This window comes from Anguilla rostrata, chromosome 3 (assembly GCF_018555375.3).
Source record: "Anguilla rostrata isolate EN2019 chromosome 3, ASM1855537v3, whole genome shotgun sequence".
NCBI classification, from domain to species: domain Eukaryota; kingdom Metazoa; phylum Chordata; class Actinopteri; order Anguilliformes; family Anguillidae; genus Anguilla; species Anguilla rostrata.
The window spans coordinates 53,512,456-53,534,984 of record NC_057935.1 but is presented as its reverse complement, the minus strand read 5'-3'; the positions used below and the strand labels follow the sequence as shown (position 1 = coordinate 53,534,984).

The 22,529-nt window shown below is 44.6% G+C and overlaps 3 protein-coding genes and 1 long non-coding RNA gene across 12 annotated transcripts; 2 read left to right on the top strand and 2 right to left on the bottom strand.

Annotated features, from left to right (window-relative positions):
• Positions 1 to 3: 3 nt before the first annotated feature.
• Positions 4 to 4,313, bottom strand: fut11 (fucosyltransferase 11 (alpha (1,3) fucosyltransferase)). 5 transcript variants are annotated; one of them, XM_064328249.1, is made up of 4 exons: positions 4,184 to 4,313; positions 2,200 to 2,882; positions 1,192 to 1,814; positions 4 to 883 (listed from the first exon to the last, which is right to left on the bottom strand). In XM_064328249.1, exons 2-4 carry the CDS (start codon positions 2,878 to 2,880, stop codon positions 736 to 738), a joined length of 1,452 nt encoding a protein of 483 aa, XP_064184319.1. In that variant the 5' UTR covers positions 2,881 to 2,882; positions 4,184 to 4,313; the 3' UTR covers positions 4 to 735. The 5 variants fall into 5 exon arrangements, with proteins under 5 accessions (XP_064184319.1, XP_064184320.1, XP_064184318.1 ...); XM_064328250.1 differs by lacking the exon at positions 4,184 to 4,313 and adding an exon at positions 3,851 to 4,022; XM_064328248.1 differs by lacking the exon at positions 4,184 to 4,313 and adding an exon at positions 3,721 to 3,848.
• On the top strand, positions 4,314 to 9,175 carry rab9b (RAB9B, member RAS oncogene family). Of its 2 annotated transcripts, XM_064328259.1 has the most exons (3): positions 4,314 to 4,450; positions 5,294 to 5,367; positions 5,446 to 9,175. In XM_064328259.1, the coding sequence occupies exons 2-3, from the start codon at positions 5,341 to 5,343 to the stop codon at positions 5,950 to 5,952; spliced, it is 534 nt and encodes a 177-aa protein (XP_064184329.1). In that variant the 5' UTR covers positions 4,314 to 4,450; positions 5,294 to 5,340; the 3' UTR covers positions 5,953 to 9,175. The 2 variants fall into 2 exon arrangements, with proteins under 2 accessions (XP_064184329.1, XP_064184328.1); XM_064328258.1 differs by having other exon boundaries at positions 5,294 to 9,175.
• Positions 9,176 to 9,247: 72 nt separating this feature from the next.
• plp1a (proteolipid protein 1a) lies at positions 9,248 to 17,702 on the bottom strand. 4 transcript variants are annotated; one of them, XM_064328254.1, is made up of 7 exons: positions 17,428 to 17,702; positions 14,778 to 14,964; positions 14,217 to 14,373; positions 13,618 to 13,786; positions 13,037 to 13,110; positions 12,823 to 12,888; positions 9,248 to 9,825 (listed from the first exon to the last, which is right to left on the bottom strand). In XM_064328254.1, exons 1-7 carry the CDS (start codon positions 17,429 to 17,431, stop codon positions 9,664 to 9,666), a joined length of 819 nt encoding a protein of 272 aa, XP_064184324.1. In that variant the 5' UTR covers positions 17,432 to 17,702; the 3' UTR covers positions 9,248 to 9,663. The 4 variants fall into 4 exon arrangements, with proteins under 4 accessions (XP_064184324.1, XP_064184321.1, XP_064184322.1 ...); XM_064328251.1 differs by lacking the exon at positions 17,428 to 17,702 and adding an exon at positions 15,560 to 16,246; XM_064328252.1 differs by lacking the exons at positions 9,248 to 9,825; positions 17,428 to 17,702 and adding exons at positions 10,559 to 11,262; positions 15,560 to 16,263.
• A 305-nt stretch (positions 17,703 to 18,007) lies between these two features.
• Positions 18,008 to 20,602, top strand: LOC135251129 (uncharacterized). Its single transcript, XR_010329087.1, has 3 exons — positions 18,008 to 18,102; positions 18,227 to 18,292; positions 20,162 to 20,602. It is a non-coding gene; the product is annotated as an uncharacterized LOC135251129 (long non-coding RNA).
• Positions 20,603 to 22,529: the final 1,927 nt, after the last annotated feature.

Here is a 22,529-nt window from a genome sequence, read left to right as displayed (position 1 = left end):
TGCTGTTTTTCCACATTTATTTTTTAATTGTTTTACTTTACAAAAATGATAAAATAATCCACTTTCATATGAACAAGATTTAAATATGCACATATAAATATTAACCATTGTATACATGAGCAATTACAGTACAAAAATATGCAGCAATCTGTACAAATGGGTTGATGTAACTCACTGCCAACACACCTCATCTGTACACACTTTGAGTTTAGGAATTGAGTCAACACCACAACTCCATGCAAGCAGTCATTACAAATATACTACCCACCTTTAATCCTGTTAACAGTCCTTTGGTATTCCGCAAGCTTATAGATATTGATAGTAAGGTATTTATAGTTTTTGGATGGATCATGTTTCTTTTCAGACTTACTCTAAATGAGTAAGACTACATTTATAGATGGAATACAAGATCATCTGTGCACACGCCCTGCCCAAAAAATATACACACATATATATATATTTTTCCTGAGTTTATCATTGTCAAAACTGTGACAATAATGAAAGTGAAAGACTATGGCTGTGTGCTTTGCTGAGAGTGTCTTGAGGTTTTTATTAAAAAAAACAACAAAAAAACATCCTATCCAACCTGATGCCCTTTGCAGTGCCCAACATGATGGCAGCAGACACTGCTGACCTGACTACAGACACAGGTGATGGCACCAGTCTTGAGTCTCACTTGTCTTCGCCCTCCCTGGGCTGGCTGAGTGTCTGAATGAGGTGACGATGCACATGTCTTCAGTGCCCCCCGGCCCTCTTCACTGCCAGCTCCTGGATGTGGTGCCACAGTAACCCAGGGTCGGATTCATTGTGCTGAATCAGGGAATTCAGGCCCTGCGCCTGGTCCAGGCTCTGCCAGTAATCCTGTGGCCACATCTGAAGCCAGCTGAAGGTGCACACACACACACGCGCGCACACACACACATACACGCGCACGCACGCACATACACGCGCACACACACACACACACACGTACGACACACACAGAAAAAGGAACGCTTTGTCACTGTCACTCAGTGAACACCCAACGCGAGCCAATCCACAGTTGGAAAATGACATTCCTTCAGTCCCTCTTTAGACACAGATTACATCTGGCTGCGCAGCTGCCATACTGTGAAATGTCAGCACTGCTTTAACTGGGCGCCGCAAATGCTAAATGAAAGGAGAGGGATGGAAAAGCAGCCAGACACTCACCCGTCGTCGGGAGGAACGTCCTCGACGATCCCGTAGCCGGGGGCAGGCAGCGGGCATCCCATGTGAGAGTTGTTGGCCATCCTGGGCTGGGGGCGTGGGTGCTGCCCGGGGTCGCGCCGGTGTGCCCGCTCGGCCGCCAGCCGCCGGTTCTCCTGGTCGCACACGAAGCACTCGAAGCCGTTGAGGTAGTTGGGCTTGCTCATGTCGTTGACGCCCCACTCCCGGCTCTTCAGCGCCTCCAGGAGGCGGCCGTTGGTGACCCGCCGGGGGTCCTTGTACTCCAGGAGGCGGGCGTATTCGGCGTCGTCGGAATCCAGCGCCCGGAGGTGCTCGGCGAGCTCGCGGGGGGAGGGGAAGTCGTCGACGAGGACGGCGGAGCTGTCGTTGGGCAGCCAGTCGGCGACGGAGGGCGAGCCGCGGTAGACGGGGACGCAGCCCTGGTGCAGCGGCCGCCACAGCTTCTCCGTCATGTAGTCCGGGCACAGCCCGTTCTCCAGGGCCAGGTGGAACTTGTAGCGGGCCACGAAGCTCATGAACTGCCTGTCCTCTCCCGTCGCCGTGCCCGTGTCCTCCAGGTGCTCAGGCAGGGGCTTGTTGTTGAGGCATTTCCCATACGAGTCGACCTGGGAACAGAGGCAGGGTACGAGGAAGTCGGATGAGGGATCACTGCATGTGTCAAGTGCTGACTGATTCTCCTGGCGTTGTCTGCCACTTAGTGTGCGCGTTACTATGTGAGATGGATGTATAAGTTTGGCAATTAGAATACTGTGATCTCAGTCATTTTGACAGGTGTACATGGGCAGATATTAATGTGACCACAGTTTAATCCTGTTATTGCAGGACAAAGAAGACATTATGACAATGTGGGTATTCGTCGGGTGAAATTTAACCCGACCAACCTGGTCAAAGTGTTGTTTTGGAGCTTTTCAAATCACATAGGTTAATGCACTTCGGAGCATTAAACTGTGTGCAGGGATAGCTTTCCTTTTTAGGGAGGCGACCTTTTACCTCGATGTACTTCATGAGCTCGCGGACGTAGCGGTCCCGGTCAGAAGGGACGTCGCAGTGGGACTGCATATACAGGACCGGCGCCAGCCCCGCCTGCCGCCACCGGTTCTTCTCCTGCAGCGAGACCGAGGGCGGGGCCAGCAGGTACTCCAGCGAGGGCAGCCACTGCAGCGTGAGCGGGTAGTCCGATTCCCGGCGGAACGTAGCGGTGTAGTTGAAGAGCCGGATGCCAGGGGCGTGGGACAGGACGTAGTTGTTCATGGGAGACTCCTCGTGGAACAGCGCCCAGGCCTGGTGGGGCAGTCGGGGCAGGGGGGCTTCGTACGCCCGGAAGTCCGTGCCGTAAAAGATGATGGCGGAAGTTCGGCGGTACAGCTGTACTTTGCGGTTGCGTGTGACCAGGCAGGACGAGTGGGCGCAGTCGATGCGCTCCGTGTCCCCGGGAAAGTGGGGGAACAGGCCTGCGCTCCACCACAGTAGGATGGGCAGTTCTTTGTTGCCACGGGAATCGTTGTTGCCGGGCCCACGATATGAGCTCACTGTTGCGAACTCCATGTCAGACAGAACACTCTGGGGCAGGAAGGCCTCCCTGTCCCCCGAGTCCACTGGTTCCTGAGCCCAGCAAGGCACCGCCACAAGCAGCCATAACAGGGCAACCAGCATACTGCCCTGCACAGCCATCTCTGAAATAGCATATTAAAACAATAAATAAAAAATGAATCTGCGAAGCAGAACTTAGATCTGTTACATTTACATTTTGCCTCTGCTTACGTCAAATAGGCTACGTATGCCATTTTAGAGAGAAGAAGGTTACCAAACTAAAACAACAATTGCACAACTTATGGGATAAAGTGTTACAGTTTAAAATACGTTCGGGTCAGAAGAATTTTGAACCAAAAAAAGGTTTCTTCCTATGGTGCACACTCAATCACTGCAGTTCACTAGCGCCTATGTGGCAGACTCGGGCGAATCAGAAACCGCTGTGTTGTGTGAAAAATAAAAACAGCAAGTCGCTTTATAACGTTTGTCGGGGAAACATCGTCCAGTTTGGTAACAAAAACAGTAAAAATGCGACTTCGTCCACGAACCATTCCTCAAAGGAGAACCTCTTTATCCCTATGTCAAAGAAAACACAGCCAGCCTATTTATAGTCTAAAAAAATAGCCTGCAATATGCACATCAGCATAGCTCGCATGCATGCATTTTTGGGACAACCGACATATAAAAGATACAAAGAGCCTTAATCGAGTTGTTTAAAAGTAGCAAAAATAACTACAGAACAGCATATATTGTTCCATAGTAATTTCGCTATATTTCGGTTCAGTTTGGGAAATTACGAATTTTCTTCTTGTCCACGAAATGCAGTTCAACAGGCACCATGGTAACTGCGACAACTGAAGAGCTACATTGGCATTCGCCTTCCCACACTAGCCCATCAGACAAGACAATGCACAAGATTAGCATTAAAGAAAACAGTTATCCAACCGTTTTTAGTTTGGCGCAGACATTTCTTTTCCTTACGTGCTGACCAGGGAGTGTGGCTAACAGGAAGTGCAACGGGGAAATGGGTGGGAATGAAATCATACGCTATCGATAGCTATACATGCGATGTGTCGGTAATGCTGAAGAAATATGTTGCAAAGATGTACACCTTTCGTATAAAATGTGCTGAGTCGTTACTGATTTATATTTTCTCTAACATATCCGTGTGATTAAACTGTATTTTTCAGGATGACTTTGAACACTTTCAGCATCACTGCACTCATCGCTGCTAGAAGCGTACTCGTGCACGCGCAAGAGGCGGAAGTGGTACAACAGCTATCCAAATGGCTGTTCCAAATGACCGATCTATTACTTAATTTACTTTTGGACGGTAACTACATAAATAGCCTTTATAATGGCAATACTATTCGTAATATTATTTTAAGACATGTCTATTTGGAACACAGTGCAGCGTATCTACTGTTCTGTCAAGGCGACCGACCATGAAATACTGGCGCAGGGCTTTTCACCAGACTACGGCATACAGTTGCGTATATATAAAATCCTGCATCGATAAGAACCACTTTTCCCCGTCCAACCACTGAACTGTAGAGTTCATTGCGTCCAACAGTCTGCAGTCTGACTCAAAGTACGCGCAATGGGTGAGAGTGACTGGAGCGCGCAGCACCGGCGAGTGCACGTTAAATCTCAGTTTGTGCTTGTGGTGGTGCGCGCCACGACATCAGTAACGTCTGTTGTGCAGAATGAGGTAAATTTATAAACTTTTATAAAAACCAGAATCGCTGATATAGTTGAATTTATACATCATAAAATTACAAAATAGCAATATTCAGTTGTATGTCTACTCGACTTTCATAAATGTTTGTTGTGTATGGTTTTTTAGCTAGCTAATACCAGCTAACGTAGCTGGCATTTCAGCAATAAAGTCGCACATCGATAGTACCTAGCTAGCGAATTACAAATATGTGCTTTCAGTTGCTGCTGGCGAATATAGCTAGTTATATTCACAGATGCACATGTGGCGTCACGCGATAGTTTGGAGATGTCGTAGCATTTGCGAAGCTGATGGTGTTATTGTTCGCTGTGTCACTAGCCAAAAAGCTGTACGTACAGGTGGATGCGAGATAGTGAGATAGAAAGCAGGCAATGTAATGAGCGTGCGCAGTAACAAGCCGGCTGCTTCCTGCCATATATTGTCCACGACGCTATGTGCGTGCTCAGAGTGGGAAAAAAACAAACACTTGCTAACAACAACAGTGATTCACTTCTATGTGTAACTTGTTTGCTCGCCGTCCGTTCTGACATGTGCAAGTCAACCACGACAGCTTGTGGCTAAATCAGTTAAACATGAAATGCGTTTAACTTAAAAGGGGGAAACACCATTAAACTAACGTTATAACAGGATTAGAAACGAGTCGCTTGTTTCACATCCTCCTTTGTAGATCGGCACATGATATTGCTTGCTTTAATGAGCACACGACTTTCACAGACACACGTAGTGAAAAGCGATTGGTCTTTTCAGTTGCAGGCAATGTAAGCAGAGTTGCGTGACCGAGTTTGAGTGTTTTCCCTTGGTGTGCCTGTGCTTCAGCAGGTGGCATTAAAGCGGCCTGGCCTTCTGCCTGGGAGCGGGCCACGATGAGCGGGAAGAGCTTGCTGTTGAAGGTGATTCTATTGGGAGACGGCGGGGTGGGGAAGAGTTCCCTGATGAATCGGTATGTGACGGACCGCTTCGACTCGCAGTCTTTCCACACCATAGGCGTAGAGTTCCTCAACCGCGACCTGGAAGTGGACGGCCGCCTGGTCACCCTGCAGATCTGGGACACGGCTGGGCAGGAGCGCTTCAAGAGCCTGCGCACGCCCTTCTACAGGGGCGCTGACTGCTGCCTGCTCACATTCGCTGTGGATGACCTACAGAGCTTCCACAACCTAGGCTGCTGGAAGAAGGAGTTCATGTACTACTCGGACGTGCGGGACCCAGAGCGCTTCCCCTTCGTGGTGCTCGGCAACAAGGTGGACAAAGCGTCGGAGCGGGAGGTGGGCGAGGAGGAGGCGCGGGCCTGGTGCCAGGAGAACGGGGGCTGCCCGTACTTTGAGACCAGCGCAAAGGATGACACCAACGTGGGCGCGGCTTTCGAGGCCGCCGTGCGCGAGGTGCTGGCGGGAGAGGACCAGATAGACCACGCACTCCTGAGTAGTGCCATCGATCTCCACGGCAACCGCAAGGCTCCCCGCTCCTCCTGCTGCTGAGCCCCATACGCCCCAACACACCTACAGTATAACCCCTGCCCAGCCCTGCCCCTCCCTTCTGCTCCCATTCCCACCCCTGCTACTTGCCACCATTTTCCCTGCAGGTTTATGGAGTCCCAGTGTCATGTGGCAGTAGTACAGGTACAAGCCCTGCTTCAGGAGCTTACTCTGAGAGCCTTGAGGGATTTTGTAATGGGTACAGTATTATACCCCCTGCTTTTTCCCCCCTTGTGGTCCCACATGCCTTCCTACTCTTCCTCCTTCTTTCATGCTGAGCTCTTTGCCTGTGGGGTGGGGGCTAATTAAGGCAGTGCTAAGCTAACCTCCAGTCTGAGGGCCGGTACAGTCTCATCTATAACTGCCTTCCTGCACCTTGGCCTTCTCAAGAGCACACGCAGACTGCCCGTGGCACAATAGATGACTCATACTTAGCCCTGGAAATAAAGGCTTCAGTTTCACAAGGGCTCAGATGAAAGCATCTGCCTGCCAAAATGCCTACTTTGTGGCATAGGGGAGGGTTTGTCCAGAGGGGAATAACTGCAGAAATAAATAACAGGTCTGGGGTTTGATTTCCGGTATGGTTCCGAAGCAACACTGTGCTTTGACCCCCGCAGCAAAAAACTAAGCCGTCGTCTGCGGGTGAATGTGAATGCCCTGTCTTTTGACATCATGCTTGATCTTTGATTTTTGCTTGGCTCTTCTCATTTCTTTCTTATATCGTCAGAACAGACTGGCGATAATGAACTGTTAGGGTACGTGTATTGCCGTGCAAGAGTAATTGCAGTAATCTTGCAGAAGAAAAGGGAACTTAATTTTATTTGTTTTTGTGATTTATAAATCAGCTCTTTTTCCTGTTACATTTCTATTTATAAGTTTATTTAATAGTGGGTACGAAGTGGTACTAGGCCTTTTACCTTTTTCTTGACATTTGGAGCACTTGTTACATCTGTTGTCTGACTTTTTAATTTTGTTTCTAGATTTTGTAGATTGTGTAAGTGCCCTCCTGTACCTACATGGCTGTGTGTGTGTGTGTGTGTGTGTCAGTCAGTCAGTCTGTGATGCCGGGGGTTGCACTTTAGTTTGCAGACATTCCAGTTGCATCACTGACCGTCGTGCTTTCCCTGTGGCAAATATTTGTCCCCTTTTGTTACTCTGACCCTGAATGCCCATTTCCGCCCCTTACCTTGGCCATTTTGATTTGCCATGGCTTTCCTGTGCATGCCAAATTACAGAACCTTCACTGGACAGATATATTGTCTTTGGCATCCAGCTGATGCAGCGAAATGTAGCACGCAGTCATAAATGACCTTCGGAGACATTTTAATACTATTCTAGTCCATTAACCACCTAGGCCTGTCAGCTTGGCGAATACCATACTGCACATATTTATCAAACTCATACTTAACACTTGCGAGAAAAAAACGATAACATACAATTTTGTAATAGCTGTCCAGCAATCCGTTTTTATCACAGCCGATCTTGTGAAAATTGTGAGCATGTGTTTTGTTTATCCGCCCTGTGCTATGGAATTGGAGAGTGTTACTGGCAACGATGGACATTTTTCAGTGTTAATACAATAGCACAGATTTTTTAAAGAACCAACCCTCTTCTCATTACCTCTCTGGCAAACTACATTAGAAATTGCACACTTTGGTACTTTTCAATGACCGTGTTAGCGGACAGCTGTTCTAATCAAAGGTACATGTATTGTTTTTGTTGCTGTGGCATTTGTTGCTGCTAACGCTAATGCTTTGGCACTACAGTCTGTATTTACTACTTATGTTTTTAGGATAATTGTTTTTTAGGTGAACTGTTGTTTCTGGGGAATGTTCTTGTAGAAGCTACAAATTCACATTAACCAGATTTGTTATAACTTTGGCCTTGCACTAGTGCTTGCATGCAAGTTTTACCAAAATTATCAGCCTCTTTCTGGCTTTTTAATTTAACAGTAACAGGTTACCAAAACCGTAATCTGATTTAAAATTCATAACTTGGACAAATGGGTGCAAGTTACTGGAGTGAGGTAGACTGTGAAGATGAGAATGAGGTACCTATGTTTCCTTTGCTGATATCACAGTGCGTACAGAGCTATTAGTCGGTACAATACCTGACTGGTTCATTGGTGGGGGTGGGGGGGTGTTATCCTATTTACTGAGTTACCAATGGTACATTCCACTGTATGGTACATCAACATTTGACATGTCAGAGAGGCATTGATCTACTGTTACAATGTCCACAGGGCTTTCTGTTACACAGAGTACTTAATGTTCAATTAGGACATATGCTGAAATGTCAAGCGGGGTCACTCCTGCCTGTTATTTTATATTTCAGAACATTTTTAAAAATAAGCTAATTTGTGGTCAGATTGCTCTTGGCTGCCCATCATCTGCTCCTGTTGTAAATGCCTATCAGTAAACAAAGGTCTGAACATTTAGAACATCTGTAGATTTATCCCCACACAGTACTGTGTAGGAAACATGCAAAGAGATACATATGGACTATTAACACAAGTATTGCAGCTGAACTTGGGGACCTTGGGATTGTAAGATAGATCAGTCCAGTCCCAGTTTGAACTTTTGTCCTTAAATTTAGATAACCGATTTAAGCAGTGTTATCTTTTAAAAAGCATTATCTGATAATTTTTAAGTGGTTTCAAGTGCTTCCTGACTGCATCATGTACTGGAAGTAATAAAAAGTAACCTTCGCCTTTTACTCAAAATTGAGGGCAATCCACAAAGCTGGAGAATTGAATCAGTCCTTGAGTTCTCTATGATGGTATTTGAGAGCACAAGTTATTTCAACAGTATCACTCACCACAAAGGTGTTATATAAAATTAAATAAAAAACATTCTTGTTAACAAAGTATAAGGATATGGCAGAACTTTTTTGGCTGTTCTGTTATGGTTTCCCTTCATGCCAGATGTATCGATCATATGAGGTTAACTTGCCTTCACAGGCACGGTTGTGTTAAAAGGGTGCCTGGTCCATTTAATTTGGTTAGTTAGCCGATATTTATAACATGGGTGAGAGGGTTCAGCTAATTGTAGTTCTGTTTTGTTTTTGAGCCGAATGGGATGGTTATAAATGCCTGTGGTCCTTCAGATTTAAGAAGGATATGACAGCCTGTGATTATTACAATTACACTATGGAGATGAAGACTGTTTACAAACCTAATGCTGTCTAATATTAAATACCAACATTAATAAAAAAAGTTCTAAAAATATTACAGCAGTGTGTGTCTTGGCTTGCATAGCATGTAATGATTGAACACTTATTTTTTGAATGTGGACTTCAGTTTTGAAAAATAATTCCAATACTGCATTTATTAAGTTGGTGAAATATTTAACAGAAGCCATTAATTTTCAATAATAAAAAAGCAACTAAGTTTACTCAACACATTTTGCACAGGCCCTGTTCTATACTGCCAACGCAACAGCAATATTATTTTTTCATAAGAAAATATTCAACTCAAAGAAATAAAACTAAATTTTAAGTACTACCTTGCTGAATGTAGTCAAACACAGAGTCAAACCACATTGCATACAACATTGAAAATGCTGTTTGAAAACTGAAAAGGGCCAACCTTTCCCTAAATGTACTACATCACCCTCTGGTGGTAAATCACAGAACATTCAATGGGTGCAGTAAACTGGTCCACTTGGCAGTCATCCAAATTATGGCAGCCTTAAAATGGAGGGTTTTTGAATCTCTTCAAATGTCCAGAGCAGGAGGGGTGTACGGGGAACACAGACTCCCATTTTGCTCTTTTGGGAGGCTTCTGAACGACACGAACCCCTGGCCGACGTCCGACTCCCGCTTGCATCTCTCCTTCAAGTGCAAGCGACCCACGACCAGTCGCAGGAAGCACTGAATCTGTGAAAAGATGAACAGGGAGGGAGGGGAAGCAACAGAACACAAGCCCCAAACACAAGCCAGTGGGATCGCTGCAGACATATTGAACTCATTCTGGCATACATCATGACAGTCAAACCAGCTGTCAGTCTTCATATCGCCCGGAGCAACCCACAATTTCCATGGCAGCTTTGTCATCCTTTTCAATGATAATTTCAAGTTTATTTTTTTATACACACTAAGAAAAACATGCAGAGGGAAAGTAACTTAGCCAGTGAGTTTGTAGATTTGCATTTTCCACAGTGGTGCTGTTAATCTAATTTAGCCTACAGACAAATTATATGAGGCCAGGTCATGTGTGATGTCATCCGAAAATAGAGCATTTAACATTTTTGTTTCTGGCTACAGCATTTCTAAATGCCAGCAACTGTGGCACTCACATGAAATCTGACTAAAGCTGCTCGCTTGCCACTATAACAAATCACATTTCAGTTCCATGCATCACATAGTGCTTGATGACAGACACCGAAGCGTCAAAGGGGCAACATGAGAGTAGACTTTCCTGGGCTCAATGCAGCCAGAACGCAATGCACATTGCTACTAGCAAATCTCTCGGCAATGAATCACAAACGTGACCCAACAACCAGATCGCAAAGCTCATCCGTTTTTTTTAATTTTTTTTTTTAAACCTCTCGCGAGACGTACACTCCTCAACACGATGGTCTAATAGGACAATGAAGTCTTCATGCAGGTATAGTTTAGTACAATTTATTTAAAAAGACGCCGTTACACATTGAGAAGTACTTACAATACTAATGGTAAAATCACAGTGAAAAAATGGGATGTTTAAACAATGTACTATCACATCACACTCAACAAGTGCACTTAATTACCACCTACCCACATAAGGGGGTTACACATCACAGCTGCCGAACTATAGCACTACAGGATTTCGGCACAAACAGCCCTTAAAAGTGGTTTGATTCATTGGCATTTTATATAGTTATACGATCAGAGATGGGAGTTCTTCGATGCCATGTACAAAAATAGACTGGATCTTTTTTTTTATTTTTTTTTATTTTTTACATTTCCTTTAGACTGCTAATTATCTACCTGAAGGACAGAAAGCACTGTCTACATGTGCGTCCATCTGCCTCAGTTACAGAAAGGAGGCGAGGTGGTTAATTCCATCCCCTCCCCTGTCCCTTTCTCTCTCCATTCCTCTCCCTGAACGTGTCATTATAACAAGGCATTTGATTCCAACATTGTGCCTGCTGGAGAAGGGCTCCATTCAGCCTTCCTGAAAGGTTTCGGGCCTCTCTTTGTCCATGGGCTCTTTCCCACTGACCCTCACGCAGGGCCTGGTGACAGGCTGGTCATGGGACACCCCCTACGATTGCCCCCCAGACCAGCAACGCCCTGTCCTATTGTGGGAGCCGCTTTAGGGCTCGCTGGAGGCTGTGAGAAGTGATCTGGGGTAAGGATCAGACTGCAAACACAGGCAAGTCTGGTGCCATGGCAACCAGATGTGAGTGATGCCATGGCAACGAAAGTTCGCTACGGAGTTTGTCTTTTGTGCGTGTGCGCATAAAAGTGTGTGTGTGTGTGCGAAAGAGAGAATGACCATGAATTGTGGACGTTTCACTAGTTCCCATTTGTCAACTTATTGTTTCTGGTGCATCTCATCATCTGGTACATACATCATTTCAATAGCACAGTCTGTGGCACAAAAAAAAAAGAAAGCAATGGCCAGTTTTCCCACAGATGAGACGTACAGCTAGAAGCGATCTTTTAGGAAAGTCCACATATTAAACGAGGAGAGAGGGAGAGGACAAGAACAAGACAGACAACACCTTACAGCCGACTAACAGCAACACAACCAAACCCAAAGAGCAGTGTTTAAAATTTTAAAACAAAAAGACAAGGTTTCAAAGCAGCATCTAAAGAAAAGAAGGCAACGATATTTATACCATGCCTTCTAAATGCACTCTCCGGCATCACCCTCCACAGTGAGCAGACAGTAGAACCCAGGGGAGTGGGGGGTGGTGGAGGAGGGAGCGTTGTGTGAGGACGGAGGTGCTCGTCTCTCTTTCTCTTCCATATGAGACACAATCAAACTATGCTAGTCCTGGAGTACCCTTGGGGCATTGTAGTGCAGTAGTCCCATATGTGGAAGTTTGCAGATGTGAAGGAAGGGGCGTGAGAATTTGGTGGTTCCCCTCGGGGGCTCTTCAGCGGGGCAGTGGAAACCGGGGTGGAGGCCCTAACACCGTGTGCCTATGCCCTTTCTCCCCAGATACCTCAGCACGGCAAAGTTATAGGTGGTGGAGACCATGTAGGTGAGCTAGAGAAAGAGAGAGACAGCGAGAGAAAGTGATAGAAAAAAATTAGAGAAAGTGCTTGGTGAAAACGACCTTGATACCAAGAGCCCAAAACAGTGTCACAGGTTTAGAAGCAGTGTGAAGAAAATGTTATGTTTTTTCCACTATGTTAAAATCTTAATACTATAATACATCTAAACCAAAAACTACTCCCAACTATAGTAGACTAATGCCAAATTTAGCCACTGCCGCTTGCAAACTGTTATGCTGGCTATTTTTAATACTTTTATTTTAATCTAGATTGAACATCTGAATTATAATTGTACATCATGAAAAAATAACACTTAGCTCATTTTCAGAGAAGGCCGCATTGTGGTTAAACTCTTTGTCTGAGAAATCCACATTCTCATGGTAAACAGCATTCATTAGAATTTGTAATCCCCCTCCCCCTCGACCACAACTCAAAGGCAAATCGCATCACCGGAGACAAGTCACATTGCCAGTACACAACAGGCCCACAATTTTCCTCCCTTATTTTCTCTGAGTTATGAGAGGGAGCAGGCAGTCATGGGCCAAGGCTCAGACAGACATCAAATTCCCATACTCCCACATCAAGAGGGGTTACATGCCACATCGCCCTTGTGCTCGCTGCATAACTCCAGCTCGGCCAAACTCGCCGCCTGACGCAACCACTTACCAGTGCCAAGAGTGTGATCCCTGCTCCGGCAAAGGCGGCTATGTAGAGGTCGTAGGTCAGGAAGAACTGCAACGGCACAAGAGCACAGAGTCAGTGCCGCCCTGCATGTCGGGGTGACTGCGTGACAATGGGCGCATTATCCCTTTCCCCCCACATGGCCTGCGCTGCGATTCAGCAGCGCAGTCACACGGCGGGCCCTTTTGTTCTCTCTCACCTCCCTCGTTTGGCAAACGGTCGACAGGGTCATTCCACAAGCTTTCCCCGGCAACGCGTTCCAGGGCAGCAATCCTGAGGGATCAATACAGGGAGTCCTTAGCGCCCTCCTCCCCTTCTCAGCCGAAGCAGTTAGTGCTGTGGGGGTCACAAAGCCCTGGCGACCCTGTGACGCTTCGCCTCGACTAAACAACCAACAGCTGAACCAATCCGGTCATAAAACATGGTCACTGCCAAACACATTACTGGTCCATTATTTAACATAAATATTACATTAATATGGTACTATTTAATGCTAAATATTTGACATTAACCCAAAATAGGTATTTAGCTGGTAAAAGCACTCCAGGTCAAAGGGCCTTGGGTATGTCCAACAATATAATTCCTTGACTTTGTAACAAAACCACACAAGGGGACCCTATGCCACGTCATGCTATGTAATACTAGCCTGACTGCAATGAGACAGGTCTGAGAAGAGGAAACGGATAGAAATGTTCTGACAGACAGGACACAGAAGACCGGGGTCCAGAGTAAAAGGTGCGGGAATGGAAGAGGCCCCTTGAGTCTGCGGTCAGTCCGTACCATACTGCCTGGCGTCTATGCACAGCTGGTTGATGCTGGTGGCCGTCTCAGACAGCTCGTCGATGGTGTGGCACGTGGTGGCCATGTTGTAGAAGAAGTAGACGGGCAGCGCCGAGATGGCGAACACCAGGAGCCAGATGACGGCCAGGACGTAGGTCACCACGATGAACTGAGGGAGGGAGCACACGGTCACGCTTTGAGCTACCGCTGCACACTCCAAATTATTACATTCATAACCCCCCAATGTGGCCTGTCTCCTAATACCTAATGCACAGCAGTTTGAACCTGATCAGGTTGTACTAGAAGTGGGTTAATAAACTAAATGGAAGAGATTTGTTGGTGGTGCTCAAACCTCCTTATGGCAAGACATGGAAAAGAACTGCTATGCACTAATCTGTAGCTAAGATGCAGTATGAATGTCTCTCAAACCATTCTTTTTTTTTTTTATAGAGAACTAATGTTTAACTGGTTCGTGAAAGTAAGAGTTTGGTAGTACAAGGCAGCTCCATGCATTATGTTGCTCGTTCAGCCTCACTCTTACTCCCAGCATGCTGTATGGCCCTGGACCCTGGGGCTCAGGCCCCCAGATGAACCCTCACCGTTGTGCTGAGGCAGCGCCCGCACACCGTGCTGCGAAACTCCCCGAAGGTCTGCTTGACCGCGCTGGTGGTGTAAAAGCCCTCTGCCAGCAACAGGATGCAGTAAAGGAAGAAGAAAGAGGCCAGGCCGTAGATGATGTACTGGAAATACTGGATACTAGAAAGGAAGGAAGATATTAGGGTATTAATAAGGGTGCAAACTCTCATCCCACTGATCTTTCAGCAGTTGAGAGTCAGTGATAGCCATGGCAACAATGCAAAGCAAAGCTAAAAGAACTAGGCTCGTAAGATGGGTGCACATGCTACGGTTTGGCAACACTGTTGTACCCTTGAAAAATGTACAGTGCCCACTTAACCTAATTTAACTGTGAACAATATCCAGGTGTATGAATGAGTAATGTGGCTATGTAAATTGCCCTAGATAAGGGAATCTGCACTGAGAAAAAGAAACTAATGTAATCAGTACCCCATGTTTTCTTTTTTCGTTTAACCCTTTTTTGGACATGTTCTTGTGCAGTACAGGTGCTAGAGACACACGGCCACAGGACGCGAGCGACTCACAGGTAGGCCAGGGTGATGTAATCCTGCAGGTTGCGGGCGAAGTACGTCTCAATGAGACGCTCCGTCTCCGCCAGCGCCTGGTGCCCGCAGCCGCAGAACAGCGCGATGCCCGAGAAGCACATCAGGGTGGCAACCAGGGACGTGTAGGGCACCCCACCCAAACAGCGCACACAGCAGTCATAACAACCTGGGGGTCAGGGAGAAAAAGTACCAATGCACCTCAACAACAAGCCATATTCACCTCTTACACAACAACGAGACAGAGACAGAAGGTGAGAGGGAGGGAGAGAGAGAGAGATACTGCAGAGAATAAGGACCAGGAGGAAAATGCATTATTATCATTATCATAGAGTAACACACTTTCTATTCCACACATCATTCACGTCTGCAAGGTACACTACCGCTGATTATTTATAACCAGCTACTTGTCTCCCCGAGGGCTACAATCCAGCAGGTCTGCAAAGTTCTCTATGAGGCTCCTAACTCTCTCACAGCTGGGAAGTTACACTTCTTCAATCGAGACGATGATTAGTTGAATCAGGTGGTTCGGCGCACAGCTGTAGAGCGACTCTGCATGCGCCGTGTCCCTCCATGACCGGGGTTAAGAAGCTGTGCTTGATGCGGATCCGTTTCAATGAGTATGTTCTCAGAGATAAACCCAGCAGACCGCAGCGCACATAATAAAACACCCCCTGCCGATGTACCCCTCCAACCCTGACTGCACAGCTGCTTCAGAAGCAGTTCCCGCGGAAACGACGACGGCGAAACCACGACTGCATTACTTGTTCGAGGAGCGTGTTTGTCCAGCGGGACGAGCAGAACGCACGGCCTCTGATCTGGAGAATCAAGGGCATCCGGTTTTAATCCTTTGTCACTTTCCATCTTCCAGGCCGAAAAAGGAGGAAGAAAAACAGCAGCACCGATACGAAGATTACGAGGTTCCGTGGATAAAGCTCTCCTGCTTCATCCCGTGTCTGTGCATATCCACCTGCGCGGCCCTCTGTAAGCGGATGCAGGGCTCTTATGCGTTCAATGAACAGGCCGTCCATCCCAGAATGCCTGGCAAAGGGGTGGAGCTTGGAGCGGTAGGTGATCGTAGAGAGTAGCCCGTACCAATAGCAGCCCTGCCCCACTCTGTCAATGGCATCCTCAGAGCACATGAGTGTGAGAAAGGATGGGAGGCGAAGAGGCCCTGGGAGAGCGCCTCCTTTTGTGGAACGGTGAGACAATGACTTTTGTCTTGGGGCATTATGCGGGGAACAAGGGTCAGCAATGTCAAGTCAACAAAAGGCCAGAGCCTGCCTCCCTCCTGCATGCCGGCGAACAAACACACTTTTGACAGGCTGGTGCGGGGCAGGAATGGCAACGTCACTGACAACCATGCCCAGGGCACAGACGGGCCGGGACTGGTACAGCTACAGTTGGCACTGCTCCCTGTAAGGGTGGAGACTCCACGGTGCACGTGCAGACAGCACTTATCACACACAGTCTCTGGGCAGCCCTTTCTTTCTCAAATTTGCATAATCAGAACAAAGAACACATTCCTGATATCAAAATGGCAGGAAGTTTATCATATGATATGAGTGGGCTTGAAAAAACAATGCTGTGAATAGTGCTGTGACAATAAGCAATACAAGAACCTAATCTTGATGTACATAATATCTTAACAGTGCACACACAACCCATGGTTAGATACAGAGCTGGATATGGGGCACATTTTGCCAGACCACAGAACTCCTGGTGTTTAATGTATTTGAATAAATTCTGCTACAATTATTAAAATGGTTTGTGCACGCATTAAAACAGAACCCAAAGCATGACAGTTAAAATGTAATAAAGAAAAAAACGTAAACTCCATCACAACCATTGAGTTAATGGCAGAAGTGGGAAAAAGATTTACTATGACACGCTATCAATCAATGGGTCACCAGTCGGTTTTTATGGAAGGACTATAGTTATACAGCAGAAAGTTCTTTATTATGTGATAATATGTGCGGTCTCAACAGCACTTATTTTAACTTAATAACAGAACACGCACACACTAACGTAGCATTAGCAGACGCGAAGACAACATTCAAATTAACCTGGTCATGTTCTCAGCTCATTAATTTTAAATTCACACCTGGCTGCTAACTGAAGACCTCAGTTGACCTTTCATATTGGCCTCTGTGACGTAAAAATGCAAAGGTTTAAAATAGAAATTAATTACAAAATGATCAAATTCTATATATATATATATTTTTTTTTAAACACCATTATAAACAGATTTTCCGTTCGGAATAACATCTGCATTGGCAGACCTAGTCAATGAACGCCATTAACTGATTTAAATTAGCCATCATCCTCAACGATAAAATATTAAGCTCGTTGATATTCGTGAGGAAAACTCCCAAAGAGGCTGAGTTGGACTGCAACAGAAACATATTATCAGCACGCAATATAAATATTTAATGAGCGTGCAATTCAGTTTTACTCAAACCGGCGGGCACCGAATCTTTAAAAAGCTGTCCCAAAATAAGCCAGCAAAGTTCAGAGGACTGCTGCTGCTTAGTTACTTTGCATCAACCCAACACCTGTAAGTAAAAGTTTAAACCCGATTTAAGTTCACATGATTACCGAGGACATTTTTTTTTAAACAACCATTACTTACCCATCTTCCAAGCGTGTGAGGTTACTGCTACTTCTGCTCGCCTCTGCACTGGAATCTATTCCAACTATAATATGCGCGACTTGTCCGCAACTCTTCACTATCAATCTCACTCGTTCTTCTGTTTCGCCAACAATGAACATACTCCGTAGATTCCCGAGAGTCGAATCTTAAAGACACAATGTCGCTTTTCAATGGACTGCCGGCCCACACTAGAACAGCCCGGGTTCAAGATGGGGAACAATAGTGAGGTCAAGGTCTCTTGCGCCTCAAAAATTTTACTCAGTTCATTGCAAGTAACCAGCAGCACGCAAATTTGCATACGGCTCTTGGCCAGTCTTAAAACAATAACAGCCTGCAAATAAGGGGGAACAACTGAAATATTATCATGATGGAACAACCTACCCCTCCCATGAGTTATTGCTGAATTTCAGCTTTAATGCACCATAGTCTTTCAACGACATATTGGTTATCTGTATACTTCCTTTAAATGTAAAGCATGAAGCTGGTCCCGTTTCAACCCACTGATCTTACTTTCGTAACATTATGTACCTACTCTTGAGGCAAACAGTCTATGTTACATTTATTTATAACGGATGTTTGATACATGGCTGAACATATACATGAAATAAGGCAAATGTAAAAAGGCAAAGCTGGGCATGGAGAACAACAATCAAGGTGATTAAAAGAAATAAAACTGAAAAACAGTAATACAAATTTTGCACAGCCAGAAGTAAGTCTAAAATAGCATGTTTTCAAAATATATTTAAAAACAGTTTATTCCTCTGGTATTATTTTACAGGCTTAGGATCCCGTACAGAGAAGCCCAGATCACCGTTAGCCTTTTAGATCTGTGTTTGGTGCAATGGTAAGACCCTTATTTGATGGTTTAACAGTCTGGTTTGCACTCAGGGTGCCCACATGTCTGTACTGCAATCAGTGGCTAAATTATGTAGTGCTTTGAAAGTGTTCCAATAGCATCTTATCATAACATCTGTACATGTCAGCACTTATCAGGAGTGTTCGCTTATCAGGAGTATGCACTTATCAGATTCCATGTGGTCCTCTTGCATGTCACATATTTTGATAAATATGGTGTATTTGTAATGAGAACCACATTATTACTTCTCCTACAAGTACTTAATAATGAGACTGAAGGAGAAGTGTCTTGACCGCCAGATTCTACTACATGCTTCAGAAATATTTATATCACAGATCCCAAGCCATTCAAGAAGTGATTAAAAAATACAAAAAAGCATAAAAGTATTTACTACTGTCAGAACTAAACACACCCTGTATATATTTAAGCAAATTCAATGTCAAATGTTTTGTAATAAAGAAACCGATTATTATAACCAGCAAACAAAAAATAATGCTGTCCTTTTTCTAACAAAGGGATACTAACAATGTAAACATTGGACCATATTTCCCCAGTTTTAAAAAAAAAAATCATGTGACATCAATCTGTGACCCTGCAACACAATCACACTTGCACTTCAGTGACTTGTATTCACTCTAAGAATACCAGTCCGAGGTGGCTTGTTTATGCTACTTACTGAGTCATAAATAAGAGACTGGCCTGCTAGATCTTTTTCACTTTGCTCTAATGCCAATTTTACAGAGTACCGAATGAGTGAGCCACCTCAATCCACGCTGTGCACTGGAGTACAGTGGCTATTGTAGCCATCTTGTATATTATTCAGACTGCAACTGGGACCATAGACTCTGGAACCTGGCTCCATCTGACAGAGAAAGGGCCAGACTGGCACTGTCTTGGGGTCAGAGTTTAAACAGGCAGAACCCTGGCCTTCCCCATTGGTCCCCTTCCTGAGGAATGGCACATAGAAAGAGAGGGGTATCACTGCATGGGATGGAGGTATCGAAGAGAACAACAGAGACAACAAATGGCATGCAGATGGCAATGACACTGATGATGCAGATTAGAATGGGGACAATGATACCAGTGTTAGCCCGTAGGCCCCTCGCTCCGCCTCCACCTCTGCCTCATGGTTACGACTGGCTTGGCTTTATGGCCCAGACTTAACAATGGGTCCAGTGTATAACCTGAGCCACTGGAGCTAGCACCACACTGCAGTGGCTCTCCTTCACAAAAATGTTTTTTTTGTCTGATTGACCAGCAGGGATAGTGAGTTCAATTGTTACATTTTTCCACTTCAAAGCAGATCAGGGCATCTACTGTTGATATGGAAGAGAAAACAAATAGAATGAAACTGTGTAGGGCAAGAGTCTCATGCCCTGAAATCAGCCGCAATATCTCTGGGTTTACGATCGATGTCTTTAAGGCAAGGTTGCCACATCTCACGCTTTTGGCTCTGTCCCATGCTCTCATGCTCCACAAACAAATCTCAAGGCAAATGAAAAGAACAGCTAAAACCAAAGCCACTCCCTGATTAAATAAATTATGTATCTGTTCACAAGTTCATAAGCATTACAGGGAGATGGTACCCCCCCCCCCTCTAATATTTCACTCGCCTCAACCCCCTTCACCCCCCACCTCCAGTTTGTGATCTGCATAAACCCCCGGTCCACTATGTCAATAAATCACATTCCAGCCAAAGTTGGCATTTCTGATTTCAGGATAGCTAGAACACACAAAGAGACAGACTGTAGCTCTGCAAAGGGTAGAGGACATACGTATTGTGCCTAGTTTACACTAACTGGGATTCAGCTGTACCTCAATTTAGTCAGGATTTTGTGATGCTTACATTATCCCTAGGCATACCTCAGCTCCTGCTGGAAATGGATTCTCTTGGATCACATTCCCATATGATGCCCAATGCGGTCAACAGTGGGCAGGGTGGAAGCAGGCATGATCATCATGAGGTCATGTGATGAGGAATCATCATGGCTTGGCATATGTATGTCTCTCATTTGTTTTATGTAACTCATTACTGTGGAAAATTTTATGAAATTAGGTAAAGGTATCCACATAAAAGGACACTTGTATTATTCCAGAATCATATTATGCTGAAGTGTCACTGATTTTGTGGGAGTGCAAAGTGCTTCTTAACATCTACCAGTGTTAAGATATTAAGTAGCCACATAAGTGGAGCTGTTCACTGATACAGGCATGTTGTGCTGTTGACTACTGAAAAGGACCTGTGGACAGTCTCACTTAGTCAAAGCAACCTCATTCATTAAAGTATTGGTGAATCTATTTGCCTAACAGGAAACTCTTGATTTTCACTAATGAGTACATTTACACATTACATATTGACACATGATCCTATTATTGGCCTGACAACATTGAAAGATTTATTTTCCGTAATTGCACTGTGCAAGTTTACCTGCAGAATACAAAAATTCTAACATGGTAGCAGTGATCAATAAATGAATATACAAAATAATGCAGGTCTGCAGTAGTATAATGATAATGTGCTCATATTGTTCACTTGTTTAAATTAGACATTTAATTCCCGAGCACTTTGCTGTTGTATATTCACAATTGTTACAATACGTTACGTAAGGGTGGAGAGAGAGACAGCTGACCTGTTGCTAAGACATTGGATCCAGGGAATATAAATGAAAACACAAGCATCAGCCATTTTAAAGTATTTTAAGTCAATATGGCAGGTCAGGTACGCTTGATAGTGACTTGTGAGAAAAAGGAATGTTCTTTAAGGCGTCATGCAGTATTTGGTTTGATGTCCACATGGGGGCAGACATTCTCTCTCACTACAAATAAAACTCCCAGCTGCCTGGTAAACTTGAATTTAAAAGGTCATGAATGTTGTGTGAGCATCAATATCTGAGCTCAAATGGGCAGTATTGTCTGAGAAAAATTGTTTTATTGTGGCATAACCCTTCAAGCCGTGTTCCCTGAAAAGAGAGGATTTGGGAAATGGAAGTCTGTACAGTAAAAAAAAATATTGAACAATCCTAAAATGTACTTGTGTGTATGCATTAGGGCTGTCAATACTGGCCAAAAATGACGGCCGTCATTTAAATAAATAAAAAATTAAGCAATTAGCCTAGTTAATTAAAAAAACACATACGATCGAATATGCTCGAATATATGTTATAATTTTAAATGTTGAATTACTTGTCCGAATTTGACCAACTTCCGGGTTGTGTTAATTGCGCGTTAGAGCATGTTCACAAGACGGAAAACCAATACAACGACAGACGTAACTACCAAAGGTACAATTTATTTGAACATAAACATAAACGTTGAAAAAAAATCGTACACATGAACATTGGAGATGGCTTTTATTATGGACAAACAGTACATTTTTATCATCAGGTGTTGGCATTAGTGCTACGAGTCAAGAGTACGCATGCACGGCAAAAAAGAAGAGATTAAAATGTCAAAACGAAACGCGTACCTAAAAATAGATAGAATAAAATTGTCACGCATTTTAATCTTTTTGCCGTGCATGCGTTGGCAATTTGAATTCCCCCTATGTCAACACGTTCATATTGTTTTTGTTTACATAGCATTAATGCACACAATTTTGAGAAAAATGACTAAAAAGAATTGTTGATGCTGATGGATAATTTACATTAAAGTGCTATGCTATTAAACGTTAAAAGTATAGGCCTACTTACTTGGACCTTTTGGCCAAAGGACCTAAGCATAGTTCTCCGCCCAAAACGCTATAGCGTGGGAAAAGAAATGGATAAAACTAACTTGACTGGTTAGGGCATATTATTCCAATGACATGCCTGCAGGTTATTTGTCAAAACACCAGACGGCCCAATTACAAAGACGGCAGCGTCAATGTCTTTTTTATTCACTTAATCCACTGTTCCTTTTATTCACCATTCCCAGCGGAGGAAAATACGTGTTCTAATCGTATCAGGGCTGAAGTGAGTGTCCAACAAGCATAGCAACGAGTAGCCTAACGACCCGACCCAGCGACAGAGGAGGCGCTAAAACGCGAGATTTATTTTTGGTTTAACACAACCCATGTTGAAAGAGACCGCAATAAAAATACGCGTGCGTGACAAACACAAGGAATTAACGAACTGCCATAGGGGCAGTTGGCTAAACTTGTGTTCTGGTAAAACCTGCTTTTCAATAATATTTTTTTTTAAGACTGGAGAGGAACATCTTCTGTTTTCTAACTTGACTTCGAATTTCA